Source organism: Myiozetetes cayanensis, unplaced genomic scaffold (genome assembly GCF_022539395.1).
Source record: "Myiozetetes cayanensis isolate MyiCay16 unplaced genomic scaffold, myiCay2020 scf4, whole genome shotgun sequence".
In the NCBI taxonomy this organism is placed as follows: Eukaryota; Metazoa; Chordata; class Aves; order Passeriformes; family Tyrannidae; genus Myiozetetes; species Myiozetetes cayanensis.
In genome coordinates, this window is record NW_026087631.1 from 33,694,910 (window position 1) to 33,720,059 (window position 25,150).

The window sequence follows — 25,150 nt, forward strand, 5'->3', positions numbered from 1 at the left end:
CAAATAAACCTTTTATTTCATGTTTAAACAGGTCCTCATTCAGCATGAGGCCCTGATGCTTAGAAAAAAGGAAGACTAATGAGAATGAATCAGATTCCTTTACTGGCTTTTCTAACACTGTTATTTTAAGATACTAGTATTCTAGATTTTAATAATACCTGAAGTTTTGCTCAGGTACCCACTTAATAATTTTACTTTTTTTTTAATAAAACAATGAAGAGTTTTTCATAGGCTTCAAGTCGATGTAAACCCATGAAGAGTGATACAGTTCTTCTACTACATGCCACAGGCCTGATAAGGGTTTCTTAATTAATAAATGTGTTTTCCTTTTAACATCTGTTACCAAGGCAGAGTTTTATCAGTTCATAGTGAGTTATCTCTCACATGCACTGAAGAAGTGCTTGGTGTGTTCCTTCTTGTTTTGTTTTTATTTGTTTGGTTTTGTTCTGCTGTTTTGTCATTTAGGTTTTACCTAAGTTTAACAAGATTACAACTTTAAGAGGCTTCAGGCGAAAATGTGGAAAAGGAAGAGAACAGCTCTTTATTAACAAACTCAAATAAAAAACAAATGGTGCAACCAAAACTTTCAAAAGAAACAAAACAAAGTCCTAAATCCCCAGAGGCGAAAGAAGCCCTCGGCAAACCAAGGGGCTGAGGGCAAATTGTTCTCGGCAGCTCAAGAGCTGCTCGAAGCCCCGAGAGATCAGCAGTGAAAGGTCCATCTTCCCACTGGCACAGCTCAGGTCAGGAGGCTCGGATAGTACGAGGGCAGAATACCTCCCTCTAAGATGGGTTGGTCTCTCCCTCTCTCAGTCGATCTCCACCCGGTATCCAGTAGGGAAAAGGTTAAAAAAAAAAATCACTTTCCCTCAGGGAAAAAAAAAGGAGGTGGCTCCCCTCCTGACTTCCCTCCTCCCAGAAGAAACAGAGGGAGGGAGGCAACACTTGGAAAACATTCCAGCATCTCTTTTCGAACATATGACAGGCTTTTGGGTGTTGTGGGGTGGTGGTTTTTTGTTTGGTTGGTTGGTTTTTTGTTTGTTTGGGGTTTTTTTTGTAGGTTTGGTGGGTTTTGCTTTATTTGTATGTTTGTTTGATTTTGTTTTGTTTTGGGGATTTTTGTGGGGTTTTTGTGTAGTTTGTTTGTTGTGGTTTTTTGTTTGGTTTTTTTGTGTGTGTGTTTTGGTTGGTTAATTGGTTGGTTTTTGAGGGTTTTTTTTTGTCTGTTTGGGACTTTTCTGTGTATTTTGTTTCTCAAGAATAATTGCAAACACAGCTTGGCCAGGTGAAGATGGAAGGAGGCAATGCTATTCCAAGGCCCTCTGAATGCTGTACGTTGCCAGATGGGGAGCGAGTGAAGAGGCAGTCTTGTTAAACACGTATTTTCAATGAAACATCCATAGCATTAAAATCACACCCTTAATGACTGATGTTGAGTCTTTAGGAAATCACTCAAGTCAGTCTTCCTGGCATTACAGGCCCCCTGAGATCCTGAGATTTGATGATGAACAGCATATAATTCATTTTTGATGTCACATTCAGAAAAATATTACTTGCTCTTGGATCTTGCTGTTCATTTGGGTAATTTTGTAGAGCTCTTGCATAGCCTTTTATATAGAGATAATACCATATATCTAAGTTTATTCTTTTGTGTATGAGGCTTGTATTTTATTTGAATGCTAAAGGCAAACATATTTCACATTAATATAAAATTAACATAAGTTTCGATATAATACAAAACTAATGTAATGTGTCATAAGATATAACGTTGTACAGGAGGCTGTTATTAATGCTTCAAATTTCTTTTTTTTTTTTTTTTTCCCCAGACCTGTCAAGGCTTCTGCCACAGTAAGAGAAATAATCAGGATCTGGCACAGATATTCAGATACTGACCAGGCATTGCCTTCCTGTATTATCTCTCTTAAGCTAATGTTGGGTGATGTCTGTTCTGGTATAGGCTTTCCAAACCTGTCCATGTCGTCTTGGCTTTCTTCCTCCTACTAGTGTCATGCAGGATTATTCACCTCTAAGGAAAAAAAGATTGGCTTTTCCCAAGTGAACATCAGATTTTCCCTAAGAAGATAAAATCTAATGTTTCTGCTGCCATACGTCTTATTATATGTGGTCAGTGATGCATTAAAAGGGGAGGAAATATGCTGTCAAAAATGCTTTAAAACTTCAGAGAAGTTTACATTTTAAGGTCGTGCAGTGCAGTTACCAGACTTGGGGATGCCTGTGACTGTTTGGGGCACTTTATTAAACAAGTAAGTGATTACTCTGTGTGAGTCTCACTGCTCTGGGGTCAGGAGGAAAATACCAGGCCGATGGGGATCCACCACCCACCACAGTGAGTCACTAGCCTGTGTCAGCCTACTTGAGCAATGCAGTTCCAGCCTACTCCCTCTCCACTCCTTTGGAACAAGTAAAAAGTAAAATACAGATGATTACTATGGAGATGACTTGCTTTATAAATAGCTTTTAAAAGTAACTTAATGCTTTAAATCACTGCTGACAGAAAAAAAAGATATGTTGGAAATTTTTGGTGTGTTAGCTTAATACATTTCCTTAACAAATGGAAAAGAAAGTGCTAACATTGCATTTGAGCTGGTATGATATAGCAAAAGTAACATATTCTCTGAGTATTCTGTAGCTTTCTGAAGTTTTTTTTTAAAACATGATTTCTCAATGTATGGGAGGTGAAAATATCCTGTCACATAAAGAAAGAGACTGAGTTAATTTGATTTTTTATAAAAGTTTGTATGAAGTACAAACAAGTTCATAACTGCATTTTCATATCTGTTTTTAGTATCCATATTTAATTTCTGTCTAGGGTTAAGAAATACAGTGCTGACAAGTAGAACTAGGTCTTTTTGCAATTCTCGCTATCTCAGACAAGAAAAGAACATAGTCTGTTCCTGAAAGAGCTCAAACTAATGATCAAATAGCCAAAATTAATTAAATAAACAGAAAAGTGACATTATTGGCTTAGTTGTCTTGGTATCTGAGTGATATATTCAGCTGAGATTCAGCTATACTGTTTTATTTAGATGTATACCTAAGCGTAGAGTAGTCCCTCTGAAACAGCCATCAGAGTAGTAATAGAATTCTGCTTTGAATTGCTAATGCTTGGGTTCATCCCGATAATTAAGTCTAAGAATATTATTCAAAAATCTGTCAGAAGAAAATGGACCCTGGCATGAATATTCTTTGTATAATTAGACAGTTTTGTTTAACCAGTTTTAATGCACAGTCACTAGTAGTTTGAATTATTTGTTGTTTAAGCAGCAGTAGAGCTTGCAGCTAATACAGATTGGGTGCATTTGCAAAATTTAATAATGGAACTTCCAACTTTCATGTTCTGTTCTGTTTGTGTCGTTCTCCCTTCCAGTGGTACCTTGATAAATTACAACCTACTTTATTTACTCGGTTTGTAGTTTGTTTATTTACTTCAGATTCTGAGATTCAAATATTCAGGTGTGGGGGTTTTTTGTTTATTTGTTTTGTGTGTGTGTGTAATCAGCTGTCATATTGTTGAATTAATGATTATCTGATTAGTTCTATTTAAAAACAGTGAAATGGTATCTTCCCCTTTTTCTTTAATTGTCTTGAAACTACTACTAGAAACTGATTTTACTTAAAATTAGTAGTTAACAGTAAAAAAAAAAACTTCCTGAAAGCCTAAAGTAATCTTTACATACACTGCATAATGGATTAATCTAGTTTTAAAGTACACATTCAAACATTAAATAAGGAGTTACAAAAGGGAAGGCTTAGCTAAGCATCCTGTTTAGGCCATTTTAGGTTATGTACTTCGTAGTGTTTTGTTGTTGTGTAGCCTTCTTCAGGGTTTATCTGAACACCAAGCTTTGGAAATAAAAATCACCTATTTATTTCAGCTGGAGACAGGATACTTGGCTGGTGCTTCAGACAGAAATTCATTATTTTGTCTCCATTAGACTTGACAGTCTGTAAAAGGACACCATGCTACTTTGCATTAGGAATAACTGATGTGTTCAGTGTTAGTCACCCTCATACAGTTGCATATATAGAATATTGTACTGAAATAACCAAGGTTTATTGCTGGTCTCAAACACAGTTGACAAATTTTCACTAAAAAGTGAGAAGGTCTTCCTGATCCTGTCCTGGTTCCTCCCTGCACAATAGATAGGGGTGATAGTGAAGGAAAATAAATGAGTTTACCAAGCGTTAGGCTGGTCTTTGAGAAAATGTTTGAAATCTTTATCCATGCCAAGTGCAAGCTTGAGGGCCGTCAGGGTGGGTCAGTGTTTGTCATGGCTGTGGGAGTATTGTTTGAACTGATTCTGCAAGAAATCAAGCAGAAGGAGCATCCATTGTCACTGATAGAAGGTGGTTGTTAAAAGAAAAAAAAAGTAAAAGTATGGATACATGGTTTAATATCTCAAGGGGACCTCTATATCTCATTTAAGGAGAGTTCTCTCACCTCCAGGTTCTCTTACAGTATCCAAGTGAGAAACACTTGAACAGAGCTTTTACTGTCACAGAGAAATTTGCAAGACTGTGAAAAGAACGTTTTTGTGATGTATGTGCTCATAAAACATCCTGACTACAGGAAGGGAAAGAACTTGGTCACTGACATACTTTTAAAATGTAGTTTTACTGTGAACATGCCTGTTCCCTGCTTTTGAATGTGCTGGTAATAGGTAGCCCAGAATCATCAGTGCTTTCTGGTAGTAATTTAAAGACATATATCCATAAAAGGGCAAGGTGAAGGTATGGATTTTTATCGCTTTTCCCAGACAATAAACACCTGAAATGGAGATTCCAATAGGTAAGTGTGTCCCTGGCACACACACATACCCACCCCAAAAGTGCCACTTTTTCTCTCTAACTACTCAGTTTCAGAATCAATAATTCATTGCTGTCATCACCCCATCATGGCTGGGAAGGACCTGAAGGGAACAGAAGGGGTGGAGGATAGAGAGAATAAAGTTTTTTATGAGACATATTTATATTAAGAAAATGTAATTAATATAGCAATTAGGACTGTATGGCTTTCTTCATTTGTATTTTTCTCTCTCTTTCTTTCTCTTCCTTTCTCTTCCCTTCCCCTTCCTTGTCCTTGCCACTCTTCCCATCCCTGATGCCTTTTTGCACAGCCTCAATTGAAGAGGAACCAACCTCATCAGGTATGAATAATTTATATTACATCTGGCTCGTGGGGAGCATTTCTTGAGAGCTACCTTTTTTATAAACCCTTTTAAGGAGGTTTACTTTGTGTATAACACACTAAATAGACATATCAGATATGGGTTCTTCCTTCTTCTGTCTGGTCCCCCTTCCTTTTGTCTTCTTTTTGACTCAGTTTGAGAAAAGCAGGAGATACTCTCCTCCAGTAGCAATTAAAAATCTTCTCAATTACATGTTCCTTCTGTTTTGTTTCTTCTTTGGTTAAACTGGGACATTCATTGGGCTTCAAACAACAAAATAGGTCAAAAGCAATCAGGAGTTAAAAGAAACACCCCAGACAGGGTTTTTTTGGGTGGTTTTTTTTTTTTTTTGCTTGTGCAGTTTTTTTTCTTTGTTTGTTTGGTGAGTGGGTTGGGGTTTTTTTTGTTTGACATTTTTGTTTTATTTTTTAGTGTTAGTTTTTCACCAGTCTTTTTGCTGGGGAAACTCAGCCATCTGCATGACCCCTCAAAACTGACATCCTTAAAAGACAGCGGGGAAAAAAACAGTGAGGGAAGGAAAAGACAACAGATGCAGGAGCATCCTGCTCAAAGAAAACATTCTCCAAAGGATGGCTTGGGTATCTGCTCAGAGAACTTTTATTTCCATTGACAAGCTGCCAAGGAATGGGAATGGTTACCATCAAAGCCATAAAAATTAGTTTAGGAGCTCCTCAAGAGTCACACACACATAGTGTTTATTCTATTGTGAAGATTTACTATTTCTAATTAATTGGCAATCCATTAACTGGGGAGTGTTTAAAGGAAAAAAGAAGACAATGCACCAAAGAAGAATGCCACTGAACAGCTTAACATATTTGAAATGGCATTGAGTTGTACAAAGTTAGTGAGCTGAAACATCAAATAAATGGGGAATCACTTGATAGTGGCTTGTTAAAAGAAGGAAAGGCCTCCAGAGGGCCAAAAAAGAAAAGGTAAGAGAAGTGAATGAGGAGAGGAAGATGGCAAGGAAGGATTAAACACTGTTTACAATGCTAACCTACAACTGGGGAGCAATATAGGTAATTAGGGTACAGCAGAGAATAATAAATGAAAGGACAGAGAACAAAGCCAAGAGTAGAATACGAAAGTGAGAGAATAGTGAAGACTAGCACCTGAATACAGAAAGGAGCAAAAGGGAGCTTTTAACATGAGTGTAGCAGAGGAATGAGCAGGAACCATAACTGAGATGGGGAAAAAACCCACTGTGAAACCAGGAAAGGGAGAATTTGGGGAAGAACTGCAGAGCACTAACACACTCCCATGGAACACACATTATAATATCTGAGCATCAACTTTCAACTATCCATTTCTTGAGAGATCTGTCAGTCTTGAAATTTCCTTGGAAAATATCTGAGTAGAAACCTATTGCAGCCATTCAATAGGAGCACCAGTCAAAAAAAGAGATTTTTTTTTACACGGGAAAGAGCAAAAAACACAGCCTTTTTCCCTTTATGGAGATGGTTTAAATGCACACAGATCTTAGGCAGAGTTGCTATGGTTGTGTGTTGTAAACCCATCATTTCTGTTGTGGTTAGTGGAGCATCTCACGAAGGCATGACCTCCCTCTTTGCATTTTGAACATCAGTGCTGTTTTGCTGAAAGCCCATAACTGTGAGCTGGCCAAGCTAACCAGACAGATCAGCTGAAAATGGGTAAATGGAGGGAAGTAGAATTCTTAAAACAGCCACTTGGACTTCACTATAGATATCATCTATTCTAAGAGATAAATCTATGAATAAAGTGCAACCTAATATTAATTTCTATCTTAAAATTTTAGAAGCAGTGCTAGCTCTTTAGATACTTCATAATTTATAGTTTTTATTGATTTTACTATAAGATGTTGCTGAGTTGAAAGTAACAGATAGTGCATTCCTACAGGATTATATTATTTCTCAGTTTTTATTGACATTTATAAAACTGTGTGTTCTGCTTAAAGCACATTCCTCTTCCTCAGAGTAGGAAGGCAGCTGTACAGTCTGGAATTTTTAGGGGTACTGAAAAATAGAAACTCCATCCAAAGCCTCATGCTCTTACCTAGACACTTCCACAGTAATTTCAGTGGGATGTGCCTGATATAGGCTGTTCTATCAAATACCAGATTTTACTCTTTTCCAAAAAAATTAAAAAAAAAAAAAAAGCAGCAAGTTTCCTCCAGTTTTTGAAATGTATCCGAGTATTATTCATACACATATTTTTCCAAACAATGCCTTTACTTGTGAAAGAACATGAGGTGGGACAAATTGTGGCCAATAGCTTTATGAAGACTACGAACATTATTTCTGCATCATATGAACATTGTAAACTTTTCATTGACCTATTATCAGGATCAAAACTAGAGTTTCTTTTTCTGTTTGATCAGAGGGGTAAAACAATGCTATTTTCGATACTCTGATCTTTGGGATGGTGTCCAACTACTCTGACACCACCATCCAGGAGGAATCTTGCAGAAGTGAGATTACTAAAATTTTACTCTTGAGTGTTGCAGCCACTAGATTGAAGGTTACTTTTGAAGGTTACTAATCCTGTAATAATTAGTGTCCTGTGATTCTCTCCTTATAGAAATGATATTTCACAGCATATTTCCATCAGAATACTTCAGTCTAATTAACTGTAATTATAACCCATCAAATGTGTTTCATCCGAGATACTTTTTAACCAAAGATAACTGAAGGAGTTTTTCAGGTGATCCTCACAGTTTCAACAAGGTTTTCCTTAGTATGTCTTCTGGATAGGCATTGATCTAGACATCTTTTTCCATTCCAGTTAAAAACCTATGATTTTATGTTGTTATGGACATCTAAACTCTCTTTTGATCCACTGCTGCATTTTTCTTCATTTGAGTTTCAGATCAGTTAAATAGTTTTACAGAACCTCATGCATCCAAACTAGGAAAATCTCTGGAGTTTTGCTTTTACCCTGGATTTCTTGTGTTTAAGAAGACTTTTAAAGAAGGGCACCACAGTGTATTGCCTTAGTGTCTGTCTTGGAACCTACTTGCAGAATAAAAAAACTATAGTTTGGAGAAAGAAAAGTAGATTGAAAAAGATGAAAAATTAAAAGTAGTTATAAACTACTTTGGTCAATAGATGCTTCAAAGTTGACTTACTGGACATAGGCTTTGATTCTTATGATTATTCTTATGAGAGCATTTCTCATGAAATTAGTGGTTCCTTAGAAATAAATTTCTACATGGTTAAGTTAAAACAAAACAAAACAAAAAAATGCAAACACATAAAAACAAATAAAAAATTGAATTTATATTATAAAATAGCCACAGTTTTGACAAAAAAAAGTGCTTTTGCTTTTTCTAAATATGTTTCTATTTTGAAATTGACTGGATTATAATTTAAAACAATGGACATAATATTATTAAAATCCTAGGGTTTACCTTGTACTGGTTTAATTTCACTTTGATATTCATAATATCAAACTTTTATGGGTTTGTTTTTTTCATAACTATTTGTGGTGGAAGTTAGAATTGTTCTACTTGGCACCATTCTAGATAGCTTTATATTGGACAGTTTAAAATAATTTTATATTAGATGGTTTGGAAAATGAGTAGGTTTAGATGGGATACTGGGAAGAGATTCTTGGCTGTGAGGGTGGAGGGGCCCTGGCACAGGTTGCCCCGAGAAGCTGTGGCTGCCCCATCCCTGGAAGTGTTATATTCAATAGGTCTGTTTCTTGAACAGATTAATATTGTGACCAATTTTTCATTGTCTTTCCATCATTCATGTCAGAAAATGTTTTTACCATTTATTGCTGCACTGTTCACCAAACGGCAGATGAGATCCATTTGGTTAAAGTTCTGGACACAAATCAGTGATTCTCAGAGTCACATTATAACTTCAAATGAAAAACATTTGAGATCTTACTGACATTGATGCTTTCATAGGAAGTATCCTTATATCTTTGTATAGTAACTATACCATATGTATTCCCTAAAAATACTCAGCTGATTTGTGAGTTTGAAATTAGATTTCACAAAAGGTATCTCTTCTTCCTGAAAATAATGTCATTTATAATGGCCTTTATTGAATGTAAAAAAAGTTGAAATTGGAACATTTTTGTTGATTACTGTGATGATTATTGGCGCCAAGTGATCCCTTCCAACCCAAATCATTCTGTGATTGTCAGAAAAAAAAAAAACCAAACCAGATTTTTCTAATAAGTCATTGAAATTAATATTTAAAAAGAAAAAAAAAAAACCTCACATGAGATACTTAATGCTTTCTATATGCAAAATGTCAAGGATACATCTGGGCCAGTTTCAAGGACTTCAGTTTACTGCCCACTGTAGAAGTGTTGTGGTTTTGTGACAGCTGTCTCTTGGGGCACAGTGGTTTTGCTGTGGTGTGCAAAGCTATTTCTATTTCACGCATTTTGAAGAGGAAAATCATCCTTCAGAATTATTCCAAGGGAAAGGATTTGCCATTCCCCCAGGGTTTGTAGCAGGGAATTGCTGTCTTGCTGAACTTGGTTTATACATTTGTAGCAATTCAAATTCCTTTTCTTTTTCTTCTTGAAGTGCATATTCTGGGGTTTTTTTCCAGTGCCTGAAGCTAACTTGTTAATTACTTTTCCATCTATTTCAAGCAAAATATAGACTAAATCAGAAAATTATGTAAAGGTCATATTGAACCCTATTTTGATGGAAATGAGCCATATGCAGTAAATATAGTTCTAGATGCCAGGTGGCACTGAGGGCTATTAGAGTAGTGTATTGCATTTAAAAGCTGAAAATCTTGCTTAGGTCAGAAATGGAAATTAATTAGTATTTTCAGCATTTTCCTTAGTGAATATCCATATATCATAAAAATAACCACTGTTTGGCAAAATGGCTCCACTTCTTTTCAAGACTGACAAAAAAGGAGCTAGGAGGTTAAGATTAGCCTGCAGTGCTGGCAGCTGTCTGAGGACCTCATACATGGATATTTTTTCCATAATCTGAGCAGTTTTCAAGAGTTATATGAAATTTGAGACACATGTTTTCTGAGATGAAGTTTTTCATACCAGGTATCTGCCTCAGATGAAACTCAGCTCAGATCAAGGCCATGCTGGATGGAGACCTAAGCACTCTGGTCTAGTGGAAGGTGTCCCTGCCCACAGCAGGGCATTGGAACTGGATAAGCTTTAAAATCCCTTTCAGCCCAAACCATTCTGTGGTTCTGTGATTCTCATAAACCAGCTGTACATAATATCTATTGATACCAGATCTGTATCACAGTATAGCTTTACTTAGGTGCTTTTCCATCTGGGAAGCAGTGTTCCTCAAGCAGAGGCTTTGCAGGGGCCTGGATGTTGCTAGGACAGATAAAAAGAGATGAAATAGCAGTGGAGAGACATGATTAAAGAAATCAGAGATTATTATTTGATATTTATTGCTTCATCCTCTGAAGATGGAGCAGGAATAAGCAGGATGAACAAACTGCTGTTCCTGTTTCTACAGAGATCTCAGTGTGCTCTACTGCTCCTTGAATTCTCTGTGCTTCCAGGAAGAGTATAGGAGAAATATGACAAAAAAGCACCTCTTTTATTTGGAGTACAATTTTTTGGAAGTGTTCAAGAAATGACTGGATGTGGCAGCCAGTGCTCTGGGTTGGGGGACAAGGTGGAGATCAGTCACAGGTTGGACTTGATGGTCTGGGAAGGCTTTTCTGATCTAAATCATTCTGTGGTTCCATGAAAAGGCTAAACATGGCAGAGAACAGATAATAAGTTACAAGTTACAAGGACAGATTTTCCTCTGAGAAGTCTTGCAAACTGAAACAAGAAGTTCCTGGGGAAGAAAGTTGACAGGCACGAAAATGGGATCAATGAGTTGAGTATGAGCACAGAGGGAGTGAGTCTGAAGACTCTCTGTGAGCAGAGAGAGGCAGTAGTCTGGCATGGGTCTGGCTACTGTTACAAGTGTCGTTCTCTTCACATCATCCATTAATTTTTTATTCCTTCTTCCAGCACATCCTGGCTTTCTTGCTGTCTCCTCTCTCCTCTGTGCCTATGCTAGCACCTGTGGTGAAGTACAGTTGGCTGTTCCAGCCAGAAGTACCTCATCCATAATGCAATTTTCCCTGATAGAGCCAGTGTTCATTTGATTGAGCAACTTGATCTGTCTTACCATGTAGATGCATGTATGCACTCAGTGGAAAGGGGAGTTTGGTGGAAATGTGTGTTGAAAGTTAGAGTGAAGAAAAAAACTCAACACTCATCTTTAGTGAGATGCTGTAATTAAATTGGATTGAAGCAGTCAAAGATTCCCATGCAGGCATTAGATGTGTGGCAAGTGAAATAAAAAAAGGCAAATACTAATGAAAGCAAACCAAAGAGGAGTGGTCGTTGATTGGGGATTTGGAAGCAGGTTAACAAGCCTGATGAAAAAGACTCTAGTCAAGAAATAGCATCACAAAGAGGCTTATTTTGTGCTTGCTTTGATTTTAAACAGTCTTATGACCATCTTAAAAGCTTTGGATTGACTGTGAAAACATAAAGAGTACAGAGAAAGAAATTTTATTCCTTTACAGTGCAAATTTAAGTGGTTTTTCATTACTAAGGCTTTGTATTGTACATCAATTCAGAAGGCTATAGATGTATTTAATTATAACCCATTTGTGGTTCTGCACCAAGATAGTAAATGATAGCAAAGTTAAAAGCTGTAAATTAAGTGTGCTCTTAAAGATGCTACGTAGTTTTTTCATATATTTGCCATATTTTTGGACAGCAAACGAGACCCTTCCATGACAAGCATTTTATATCAAATAATAATATTCATTATAGTAAGGTTTTAGGGGTGGAATATATGTTTATGAGTGCCAGTTTTGGCATACATATGGATTTGAAATCCTCACTGTTGGCAGTTGTGCATTTGGCACTAAATTGTAACAGGAATGTTTGGGAAGTAGTCTTATTTTTGGAAAGCTGCACAGTAACAAGATGCATAGATGTCATCTCATCCTGATTTCCTCTTCAAGAGTGAAGAGTCCAATTTCTGTCAGTCTTTGCAGCCAAAGAAAAGAAACACAAACTTGTAGAGAATGAGTCATCCCAGTAAGTTAGATATTTAAAACAAAAAGAGCATTCCCTTAGAAAAAGTTATTCCCTTATTTTCTCTACATCTAGATGTAGTGTATGGGTATAGGAGTGTGTTTGGTTAATGTTAACTAGGAAGAAATTCAGAATTTAGGTGAATCCTCTTTTCTTGGTTCTATGGGAAGGAGTACAAGTGAATCTTGAATTTGTGTGGCCCAGGATCATGGTATCTGTCATGGTTTTGCCTCCATCTCCCTCTGGGGCTGAAAATGGTTTTTTTTTCAGGTGGATTTCCAGAGAAAAAGCCAATCAGAAGTTTTAGTAACGCCTCTGCCAGTTACATATTTAAGAGAATGGAAGAGAAGGTGGTTGTACAGACGAAATTAGTAGCCATGTAGGAGAGGAGGCAGGCCCCAAGTGGGGCCAGGGCCCCTCTCCTCCCCCGGCCCTGGGCCAGGGTCAGGTGTGGCACTGACGACCCCTTTCTCTCCTGTAGGAGAGTAGAGAAAAAAATCTTTAGAGAAGGACTGACTGCATGAACGAGAAATGCTGCAGAAGGAATTCCGGCAAAGAGATAACAGACCTCCAAGGTCAAAGCTGGCAGCACAGGAGAGAGAAGTTCAAAGAGGGGCTGCTTCTCCCCCCTCTCTTGCTCTCTCTCTCTCTCCCCCTTTAGATTTGTAGGCCATGGAGAGAGACTTATGCCGGAGCAGAATGGCTCGGGTAAGATGTTGGGATCCAAGTGAGGGATCCATGCTAGTGCAGCTGAATTTGTGACCCTGAGGGACAGCAGAGAATGGAAGACCTGATGTTCGAGGGATGGACCCATGTCGGAGAGGTCTATCAAAGACTATTCTCCCGTGGGAAGGGACCCCACAGGAAACAGGAGTGGATTCAAAAGCCATTATCCCCTGTGACTCTGTGGTGAAGATCCATGGTAGGCAAGTGTCCCCTTGCAGTCCATGGAAGACCCTACAGGGTCTGGGTAACCCCCCAGCCTCTGGTCTTAGCCCAGGAGAGAGGTAGGCCCAGTCCTGAAGGCCAACATAGAAGAGAGAGAGAAAGAGAAATAGTTCCAGCTGTGACGAATTGGAGTTGTAATCCTAGAGGTAATAGATGAAGAACTTTTGAGTGCTGCAAAATTACTTAAAATTATTTAAAAGTGCTGCTGGAGCTCCGGAAAGGCAGAAAGAGACTGCTTCTCCTCCTGAACTGATACAAAGAGGGGAGGGGTATTTCTGTAAATACATAGCATTTTTACCTAATTAGAATTGTTGTAGATATAGTTCTTTAGTTTTTATCTTGCTAGTAATAAATCTTAGTATTATTCTCCCCAATCAGATCTCTCTTGTCTACATAAACCTTCTTTCAACTTATAGCAATTGTATGGGAGGTGAGAGAAAAATTTGCCTAGAGTAAACCCATTTTTGGTGGAGAATGCGGGCAAAGACTGCCCAGAGAGATAGTGGCCGAATCAAATCACGACATGTCTGTGCCCATATGAGTATGCACATATTTTTGATTTACATCCTGAGGTTTCTGGACCTTACTTTTTGCATAGCTGCTGCTTTCTTATGTTTATAATCTGGTTTTTCCTCACATTAATTTGTGGTATCTCCTTCCGTGATATATATTTAGCATATTGTTGTGTGCTTCAAAGTTTTGAGAGTTTTTCCATGTAGAGTTGTACTGATGATTGCTAAAGATCAGGGTGCTAATAACTCTGCTTATATAAAATAAACAAGAGTGGTTGTGGTGAGGTTTCCTGAAACCTAATGGTTTTGACGTGTAAGTTGTACACTCTTGGTGCGGACTACTTCAACATAAGATTTGTAGCTAATGAACAAATTGAATCAGTATGAATCTTGCAAAAACCCTTGGTATGACTGCTAAGCTCCAGTATCATGTTTGAAGAAGGGTACCAGAAAAGCCTTAAATTGAGAATATAATAAAATCCAATTAAAAAAATAGAAAAAATTAATTGGGTTAGAAATTAATGTAAGACTTAAATATTGGAAACTCATGTTTTGTACTGTCCAGTACAATAAGCAAGAGAGGAAAACAAGTAAACCCCAATATTTTAATATTAAAACTGAATTTTCACTGTATGTTATCACTATTATTGCTCCCTATGCTATGATGTTAAACAGCAGGATGAATGGGAAACATCCCTCTCTAATAACTCCCTTTGGAATGCCTCTGTTGTATAATCTCTACAATTTTATATTTGGGTTGACATCCTGAAACAGCCAAGAAAATCTTTAATGATAAGTTTAGTTATGTGTCTTGTATGTTTGTTGTTCTAGCACCTTATTCTAACATTTCATATATCTTGTCATTAAATAAATTTATTTTTTATCCATAACTATTGTCTAGTAAAAAACAAGCAAATGTATAAAAATCTACTCTGATTCCTGGAGAAAAAACAAAAAGCGCTAATTCTTACAACCATACCTTTTCAGTAGTTCATATCTTGTCAGGGTGTTAAGAGAACTTATGGATATGCCTAAGCTTGGGCAGGTTGGAAAACTGCTAAAGCAAGTATGGAGGAAGTGCCAAGGAAAGCTCTCTGGCAGGTGGCAGAAACAGCATGGCTGAACTGAGAGAATATGATATTTCTGTTAAATTCAGTCTCCTTTGAAACTAATGGTATAATCAGGGAAAGTATGACATTTGGGATCGCTTTCTAGGGTGGGTTCATAGATTGCAAGAGGGTTGTGAGAGGCAAAGGTTTGTAGCACATCTTATTGAACCAGCTGGTAGGTGAAATCCATAAACATGAGAAAAAATAGATAAATATCAGACAAATGAGTATTTCTTCATGTTTGAACCAGGAGTATTTTATTGATCATGATCATGGATATGCATAATACTTTACATTGGTGTGGATTTTTAGTGCATCAAAGCCCAGGAATGTTGCAGCTGGCGGATAATGGAATTATCTGCAAGGAGAATTAAGCAACCTGGAGGACCAAGAGCAGGGTTTAAAGTAGCGTTGACATAGACTGTTTTCTTCCATGTCGTCTAGGGTATGAATCTTTACCTCATCAGCTCCTGATCTGGTGTCCAGTCCTCATCTAAATGAGTTCCCCCCATGCACTACGCTATGTTTACTGCTCTTCAGCCTGTTACTAATGCTCCCAAGTAAAAAAATCCCTGATATCCCAAACTGTTTTGATTCTGGCACCAGTCAGTACTGACCCATAAGATACCAGCTGGACTCCAGGAATATCACTGATGTTGAGAAGATCTTTAGGTCTGTTGTTGTTTTCCAATGAAAATCTTTTAAGATAAACAGTGCTTTACCTCAGAGCGTGAATGTCCATTATCAGGCTGAAAGAAAGAAGGACATCTGGCATTCAGCTGTCTTCTGATATATTGTGTTTAATTTGATCACATCTGTTGTAGTAGTTAAAAATATTATTTTGGAAACAACTATTTTTTCCACTTATATAAAACTGTTGCCTTCATTAGTCTTCCTTACAAATAAATACCGTGTGACTTCAAAAGAAAATCATAGCAAAATAATTTACATAAGATCCACTGTGCTGCAAAGTAACAAAATGCTAAATGAAAACTATCGATATGACTAGAGGTAAATAAAAGAGCAGAAGCTTTCACAGTCCAGCCCAGAAATATATTTTCTTTACTTATTCAAGACACAACTTCCAGTGGCTGCATGGGGGTTGTGTCTGTATGACAACTGTTGTGATAGAAATAATAATTATTAAAATGTAGCATGTTCCCATGAATGTCCAGTTGTCTGTTGTTAAAAAAAAATATGTTAAAAGGAATTCTACCTTTATATACTTTAGAAATTGTTTGAATTGTGTCAAATAAGCTGAGAAATAACTTGGAATTCATTAAGGTTTTTTGGAATGACTATCCGCAATGAACGAGCCTTAGCCCAAGAACAAAAAGGTCTGGATAGAGATTTATGTGTTCAATTTGCCTGCAGCACCATATTTCAACATTTACTCGCAAAGCATGAATTAACACTCCACAGTAATATTACAAGTCAGTGTTACAGTTATTCATGAATTTCATTATTTTTAACTTTTCAACAGTATTTTATCCTGTTAAAATTGCAGAACAGCTTATTTATGAATATACTCCAAGGGAAAGAGTGACAGCATTTCAATATCAGATTCTTAATTTTTCCATGTTGACCTGGGATTTCTCAATTTTCGTTTTTTAATCTGGCCTCCTAAGTAAGAAAAAAAATCTTTCTACTTTTTTTTTTCCCTGCAAAACAGTAGGTACTGGGCATTTTTTTTTGGAAAAAATGCAAATCAGTGATCCTGTCAGGTGTACATTCTGCTTTAACCTGCCATGAGGAGGAGCAGGGGCAGAAGGTGTAAAGCAATGTATTTATCATCAAGCCTTGTTCCCAGCTAAAATTCTAATAGCAGAATATAGATAATATGTTAGGAAATTCCCAATAAAGAACTTGGCTCTGAGTGTTTAATTCATGTAGCTAGGTTTGTTTCCATAGCATCTCCTGCTGGTCTTATTCCTCATCATTCAGAACCGAACTGCAGATCCACATTTTTCAACCACACATTTTTCTCTGTGTCTGATTCCATTCCATCACCAGATGACCAACATTATGGGTCCCCTTTCAGGAACCATATTCAGCTACCAACTGGACTGGATTGAAGAGAGTATTAACTTGCACTCAGTTCATCTATCCTGTGGTGAGGGGAAGTTAATCATGCCTAGTTCATGCCCTCATCTTCTGGGGTTACTCAGGTCGTTAACACCATCATTATACCTGTGCACAGATCCCTGCATCTTGCAAACCAGGGGACAGGTGAATGTGCCTGATGAGCTATGCAGCTGAGAGTGGACAACAGAAAAGACTGTGTGGCTCCAGAGGAGCTCTGCCTTGCCATTCCATAAAGGAATGTATTAGTGGCCTTGGGAATGTTGCAGCTTATGGCCAGCCCTTGCACAAGACTCAGTTGAAGCCAGAATTTACCTGTGCAGAGAACTGTACTTGGACTTGTTATTACAAACCATTACATTGTGTGCAAATAACACAAAGTGTAGTTTTAAATTGAAGCATTGTATATCAGAAACTACCAATCTCTGGTATTGCTGAACAGATATTATTACCTGTACCCACCAAAACAGGTCAGTATTTTCACTCAGGAACAACTAATTCAATAAGGACCATATTAATCAAGAACAATTAACTTATATTTGTGCTGTGGATGTTGCTGGTGCAAAGGAAACAGATATCAAGTGATCCTACTGTGTATCTTCCAGCTTAAAGGCTCATAATGCAAACATGGGTCGAGATTTTAAATGATTTTAAATTGGAATTCTTATTCAGTGTGTGGCTTTCTGAGTTGACAAGAGAACAACATGAAGCAGGAATGGGACATGACGAGAAAAGGGAACAATGATCTACTTCAGAAAGGAGTAGGAGTTGGAGAATAGTGACAGAATCTAGAATTCAGAGGGATTTATGGTCAGGTTTTTACATTAAATTGGAAGGGTTTGATGACAGATTGGGAAAAAGATGGAACAAGAAAGAATATATTTCCTCTATCCTACATCCTCAGGGAAATAAAAGAGTGGAGTGTAAGTCTTGTCTATTTCCCTTGGTTTCTGCTGTGGATGACTTTATGCCTGTTTGGACTATATGTATTCTACATTTAGTGATTCTGTTTCATCACTTTTTAATAATATTTCATGTCCTAAAGATTATCACCCTCTGAGATTCTCTTCTGCTGTTCTGTGTCATTAATGCAACATTAGTAATTAGGACCTGACTCATACAAATACGAATAGCCTAAGTTTAGGTTGTTGCATTTTTTAGTTCCCACTGGAGTGCTCATCAAGAGGACTAATTGGATTTTAATCTATTTATTGTTATAATTAAGGTTCATATATGCTCTGCATGTTTTTTCTGTTTTCCGGTTATTAGAAGAACACGATGAAAAAGGATGGGAAGTGCTGATCATTGCCAGTTTAAGTGCAGTAAAACAATGGAAACTGACACTTTCATATATGATAACAAGAATTATGAAGATAAATATAGCACTGTTGTGCAGAAATCCAATTGGCATTGAGATTCTGCATTAGGCACCAAACTCTGTATAGTTTCCTTATTGCTGGGTCTATTTTACTTAAAAAACATACCAGTGCAGTAAACACAGATATGGATTAGTTTCAACTACCTAGACAATGAATTTTGAGAGTTTATTTTAATGTAGAATCTGTAGGCATTGGTGTTGTAGGGCTGTACTTTTGAACTGAATCTTTCAAACATCCCAGATGAAAACTGTAATAATTCTCTGAATGTTCCAACATTAAAAATTCAAGTCTCAGGATCAACTGAAAATGAGTTTGCAAAATATTTCTGCATTAAGTTGGAAAATTAAGCTGGCTTGAACAATGGTACAAAGTAAACCACCAAAAATGGAGTGTAACAATCAATCTGCCACACTTGGGTCAGCAAGAGTAGCAGAAGTCAATGACAGAAACAGGATCGTCTAGGAAAAAAGAAAATGATGCTGCTACCTGAGTGTAAAGCTAGAGCAGGAGAAGGAAAAGGCCCTGAACCTGTATTTTCTGTAAACAGATCATGTATTCTCTGGGGAGATAAAATCCTCCTGTGGAAGATGATGCAGAGATGCAGAATGGGTCACACATGAACTCGCTAAGGAGGTTTGTGAGAGAGCTGATGGGGGAAGAATACTGTGGGCATTATTCAGAAACACTTATTTAGGTGACAAAGGGTATAAAGAGGTGAAAAACAGATTTGAAGATGGGGAGGGAAAGTTCTCAGGCTTGAAAGCTGAGGAGTATGGGGAGAAATAATGAGAGAGAACTTGGGGAAAATGTTTTGTAGTGCATTGAGCTCTTTCACCACCCTTTAGAGAACCATCATATCTCATTCTCTGTGGTATCCCTACAGTGCCTGCTACACTGACCGTGCCTCAAATTTGGGTATAATCGGCCTTTCTCAGTCAATGGCAGAGTTAGGTGAGAAGCTTAAGACTATTGAGGAAGGCACTGTGTAGACACCAAGTTTAAACTGCATCTTTTCAGAAAATATTCTAGTCATTCAGTTTAAAAAAAAGGTTGGGAGATGGCTGGAAAATCCTCCTATATTTCTTCTCTGTAACAGAATTCTACAGAGTAGAATTAGAGAGGAATATGCAGAAGTGACCTAAAGCATTTTGCACTCAGGGGATGAACCTTAGCTTTTACTGCATCCAGATGGAGACACCTTGATCATTATAATCAGCACGCTCCATTTCCTGCATTAAAAACAAGATAAATATTTAATCACAGTGCAGTTAAGTCTGGATTGGTGCCATTAGTTTATAATGAATATATAGGCAGATAGAATCTAATATGGTACTAATTCACTTATGAGCCAGGCTAAACAGATTTATTTATTTTTTTATTTATTTATTATTGTTTCCAAAGATGGTATCTTAAGAATGTTAATGACATGACAGTTTTTGTAACTGCTAATTATTTTACTGCCTGCATGCATTAACTGGAATAGCATATAGCTATCAGTTAATGTTATCAATATTCCACATAAACTGTGAATGGTGTTCTGCAGTGCCTACTCTTTTAAAGTTAAAATAACCAAACCAAAATAAGCTGTAGGTCTAATACATATTTGTTGACACAAAGTATATTTGCATTCTAATAGTAAAATAGAATCAACAGTAGCAAATTCAAAAAGGAAATCATGTGAAATACACTGATGTGTAGGAGCTATTGTGGCTTGGTTTATTTCTTTATCTCTTTGTTTTACAAATATTCAAGTATACTGGACAAGCAAGAATATTACACTTCAGAAGATTTGAAGAATGAGATAGTTCAAAATACATCAAGTTCAATTCCCATGGGCTTTAGTTAAACTGAGAGACTCCTTTATTTTCTTAGAGCCAAGTCATGATGCACCAGTATAACTAGAGCTGGGCCCTAAAATGTTTGGATGTTTATGTAAATTTGTAAACCAGAATGACTTTTAAGTGCAAAAAAAAATTGTGCATGAGTAAGAAAGAACAAATACTGCACTGCAGCATATTCAATCATTGTGTAGATGCTTCATCTTTAAGTGGCAGAATGAGCACATTGTCTAGAAGACATTTTCCTGATTGCAGTGCCTTCTGGCAGAAGGTCAATAGCACATCTGCTGGGAACATGTTCTTCAAATGCCCTCAAAGCTGTGCCTTGCAAAGCAGGCAGCTGAAATGTGGTGAATAAATATGCAGTGCTTTGGACATGAAAAGTGGTCTTGGACAATGGTACTTTCTGTACGTGCAGGTGATATGTACAAAAATACCTGAGCAGAAGCTTAGTCTTAACCACAAAGGTGGTGCAGAGGCTCAAGGTACAGGTACATGTGGGACCTGACTCCTGCACTGCATTGCTGGAATGGATCTGTGTCATTGTGTGCTTGAACCTATAGGCAGGATGAGACATAAGTGTGTGTCTCGGTATGATTTAGTGATCCCCCGAGCTCAGCAGATGCAAGATCATTTCTGTCAAGTTGTTAAAATGGTCTCTGAAGCATCACAACTCTCACCAGGAACACAGCTGGGGGCATTCAGCACCAGCCCCTGTGTCAGGTAATGCCTTCACTACAATGGTTAATTATTAGACAAAGTAGTAAATGTGGGGAAGATCAGAGACCCTCACAAGCTTTTGTTATATTCCTGCTCTTCATGTGCAATAAAGCAATTTTCTGTCAGAACCTGTAGGGACATTCCTGCAGAATTTGAATGTGTCTCTCTGGAAGACAGTCTCTTTTGAATAGGATTATGTTGTATTTTGGATTTGTGTCTGCTGAAGTGTGAATTCTGTAATCTCACATTTGAAGGGGCAGACCTTTCAAAAACCCATTTTGAGTTTTTAAAAGGGTGGTGAGGAAAGAAAAAGGTCAATATACTTCAGAAAAAGAGATGGCCTATCATCTCTACATATATAGGTGGTATGATTTTTAACAGTGTGAAGAAAACATATGTCTTAGAAAATTATGTCAAGTATAAGGACTCAGAATTAGGCTCATCTCAGGTATTTATAAGATATCTAGTTCAGAATTTCCCTCATTCCCATTGCAGGATCCTTCATCTTTGTTGTCAGGGTGCAGGAACTGATAAGCGGAAGGGGTAGAGTTGGATTACCTGGACACTGAGCCTAATTCAGTGTGATAATCCTTAATTTCTTCCTCATGGGAAGCCTGGGCCATTCTAGCTCCAGCAGGGAAGGCTAATTCTTCCCTTCCCATGAAGATGAAAGAAGTTATATGTTCCACTGGCTGCTCTTGCACATATTAATTTCAAAATACAGGAGCTCTTGCTAAGTGAGCTCTGCCACAGCCTATTTTGAAGAATTTGCTTTGGTAGAGGGAGCATCTAAAGTCATATATGATCAAAACATAGAGGAAAACTTCAAACTACTGATGTTATAGCAGTGTGATAGCTCTATGATGAAGATTCAAACTTATCAGTGGGGGGAAAACACCCTCTCTGACATTTGTGTAAAGCCAAGAGGGACTTCAGAAAAGCTTGTGCTACAAAGGCAAGCAGCTAGAGTGGTTTCGTTCAAAATGAAAATTCCAATATTTGTTTTGATGGGATTTGTAACTTACTTATTGTATCATGAGAGTAACATTATCTATTAGTCCTATTTCAGTAGTATTCCACAAAATAAATGAAGCAATTAGCTCTGATACTAAAAGGATCTTCATCTTGATGTATATCAAGGTCAATATCTAATTTAGTATTTTTAATAAAAGTTGCATTATTTCTACATGAAAATGGATAGATAAATACTATCAAAAGTGTTAACATTTCTATTTCCCTGTCTTTAATTTGACTTTTAAAAATGTGGTGATTTTGCATGTTTTTCTCCATTGGAGTGCATATTTCTTGGATTTTTTTCTCTCTTTATATTTTTCTTATTCATCACTTAATCTTGACTTAGTAAGAAACTCTGGGCTTTTATTTTTGATCACCTTCCTGTTTTAACTCACTATTGAGTATGGGGAATAAGACGGTGAGGAAGATGAGTGATGTAGATTTCTTGTTTAATAACATTCTCTGAAACTGCCTGGTGTTTTTGAATGTCTTCAAAGCATCAGCAGATTTTATATTTAGAAAAAAAATGCTTATGCTGTTTGTTAGAAGCATGAGAAATGGGTTATTTTACAGATGACTATCATTGAATTGGCTTCTTTGCTTTTCTGGCTTTTTTTGCTAAAGACAAACTAATGGTTTCTCTCAAATATGTAATTTGCACTCCAGTATTGCATGATACAAGATTTTATTATGAAATTTCAGTTGACTATACTTGTCAGAGAAGAAAATAGATAACATGATTCTGCCTTAAGCCCCTTTGCAACTTTATTGAGGATACATTTGTTTGATTCATATATCTATAAAATCTCAGAGGTTTTAGTGAGAACATCTAAAATTTAAAACCTGCTATGCTGTAAGTTAACTTTCAATATTTTTTCAAAAACAGTGTGAGATTTCAACTGAGTAACACAATGATGTATTTTGGACTGTACTTATTATGTTGGCTAATACCTCTGGAACTGAACAAAGAAGTACTGAAAAGAGCAGCAAAAGTGAATAGATCTATTACTTTGAGTGCACAATTAATCTTACTGACATTATTTTATATGAACACGGGTAAAAATGCCTGGAAACCATACCATTGAATTCCTCTGCTCATTAATATTGATCAAATGTTGTTCTCTTTGTGTTGGAAGCCACTTAAAGATTACCTGTAAAAGTATTACAGAGCTATTGATTTTAAAAACCCAGTCCCTGAAGTCCACTGTTGTTCAAAACTAATTGACAGGTTTGGGGTGTTCTTTTGTTGGTTATTTGGAGGGGTTTTTTGTGGTGTTGGTTTTTTTGTGTTTTGGGAGTATTGTTGTTTACTTGTTGTTGTTTAAAAAAAAAAAAAGATGGGTTTGAACTTGCTGCTATAGAGTTCAGTAACAGAAAACATTAATCAGATGGTGAGGCAATTAATTATCTTGCATTCAATATTATGTTGTATAAAAGCCTACACACCCCTGTGGAAGCTAGCTGGAACCCCTCATTGTCTGGAAGCTGTGCCTAGACCCTAGATACCGTTTTTGGGTCTTAAATGGAACAATGGCAGGATTAGGCCCCAAATCCATCAGGGCACTCAAAGATGCAGAACTTGCATCTGGGATCCTGTACACTCAGTTAAATTAAAAAAAAAAAAAAAAAAAAAAAGGAAAAAGAAAAAAAAGAATCATGTCTTTGGGTGTTCATGCAATTTAAATATTCTGAAGATTTGTGAACTGAGAGGCTAGTTCTCTATAGAATTAGAAAAAACAAGGTAGGATGATACAGGCTTTTTAATTGTCAATCATTGCTTTAGAACACATATAAGTCTAACCCAGGTCCTTATTAATAAATGAATGTTAACTAGTGAAAATCAGGTGATTGTTTTTTGTTAGTTTCAGTACATTTAATGAGAATTTTTTGTTGCTCTAAAAATAATTTTTGAACTACCAGTTTCTATTAACAACAACAAAAGTGAACAAAAATACCTAAAGCAAAATACTTAACATTGACATTGAAATTAGTGTTATTTTTTATCTATAACCACCAAGTAACAACCATAATCAGAAAAAAAAGAAGTCCATATTGTTGATGTGGGGTTTTTTTTCCCAGAAGGAAGACATCATAGAAGACAAACACTAGTTAAAAATACTGTCATGCACCAGTATATTTATTACTGTGCACCTCAAATGACCTTTTAAGCCTTTGTACTTTGGACTGATCTGAGAAAATTCAAAATATAAAGAAAATCAATGACAGTAGGCTGAACACGTGCTTAACAAGCCATATGGACAAAGCAGCAAGCAAAATGAAAAAGTAATCAGTAAAAGATTTATTGCACTTGGAAGATTAGAGATCTACTTGCACAGAAACTATTAATATATGAGGCTACCTGCAGCTACTCCCCAAACTGCAGCACTGTGACAGGGGCCTGGAAAAAAAACCCAGTTGATATTCATTGGGAGACCAAAAGTACAAATTATGAAAGATGATTTTTCCCAAAATATTCTGAAGGTGAAATAGCATGAACAGAAGCGGTGATGCTTGAAACACAGATCTTCCTAGATCTGATGATATATGTTGTCTAGAATTAAGAACATAGTGTACCATTACTTATAAAGTGTAATGCATAATGTAGATTGATAAAGGCAAAACAGGCAGCAGGCAGGGTCCTTGTTTTCATCTTCATGATTTTTGCCCTTTTTAACTACCAGTTGCATTTGGAATAAGCTGCTATATATTCATATTCCTTGTTTTTTGGGTTCAGTGAGACATATCCTTTGTTTAATGATGTAAACAAAGCATAACTTCTTCAGGAATGTGTCTTGGCTGATGACATAAGTTGTAATAGAAATGTTCACCTGGGCATCAGCACAAACATTGGCAATTATAATTTGGGAATATGCCATCATTCAGTTAATTTTTGTCTTTTGCAAATTAGTATTTTCTTGAAGAGTGTGGTTTTCACTAATGTAATGTTTGTAACTGAAAACATGAGCTAATTGTCAGACCCTCAGAAACGCTAAATTTACAGCTCTTTTAAGTTTAAAATCACTCAATTCAATCATTTATTTGTTCAATATGATGAAGTGTTGGGTCACAGCAACCGCATGGAACACTCCAGGTGGGGGCAGAGGGGTTGGAAAAGTCCCTGGGTGTGCTGGTGACAGCGGCTGGAAAAAGAAAAAAAAGAATCATGTCTTTGGGTGTTCATGCAATTTAAATATTCTGAAGATTTGTGAACTGAGAGGCTAGTTCTCTATAGAATTGGGAACAAAAAATCACCAAAATGCCAAGTGCTTTCTCCTGGTAGGAGTCAAATTGCAGGTG

The 25,150-nt window shown here is 36.9% G+C and overlaps 1 protein-coding gene across 2 annotated transcripts in view; it reads left to right on the plus strand.

The window, feature by feature from the left end:
- The window catches only part of EDIL3 (EGF like repeats and discoidin domains 3), a 221,630-nt gene that overhangs the window by 82,396 nt on the left and 114,084 nt on the right, over positions 1-25,150 (plus strand). The window contains exon 3 of one of the 2 annotated variants that reach the window (XM_050329114.1): positions 5,139-5,168. The exons of the other annotated variant lie outside the window; for it this stretch is intronic. Within the exon in view, the coding sequence (XP_050185071.1) occupies positions 5,139-5,168 (30 nt within the window). The remainder of the gene's footprint in view (positions 1-5,138; positions 5,169-25,150) is intronic. 2 annotated transcript variants of the gene reach the window in all.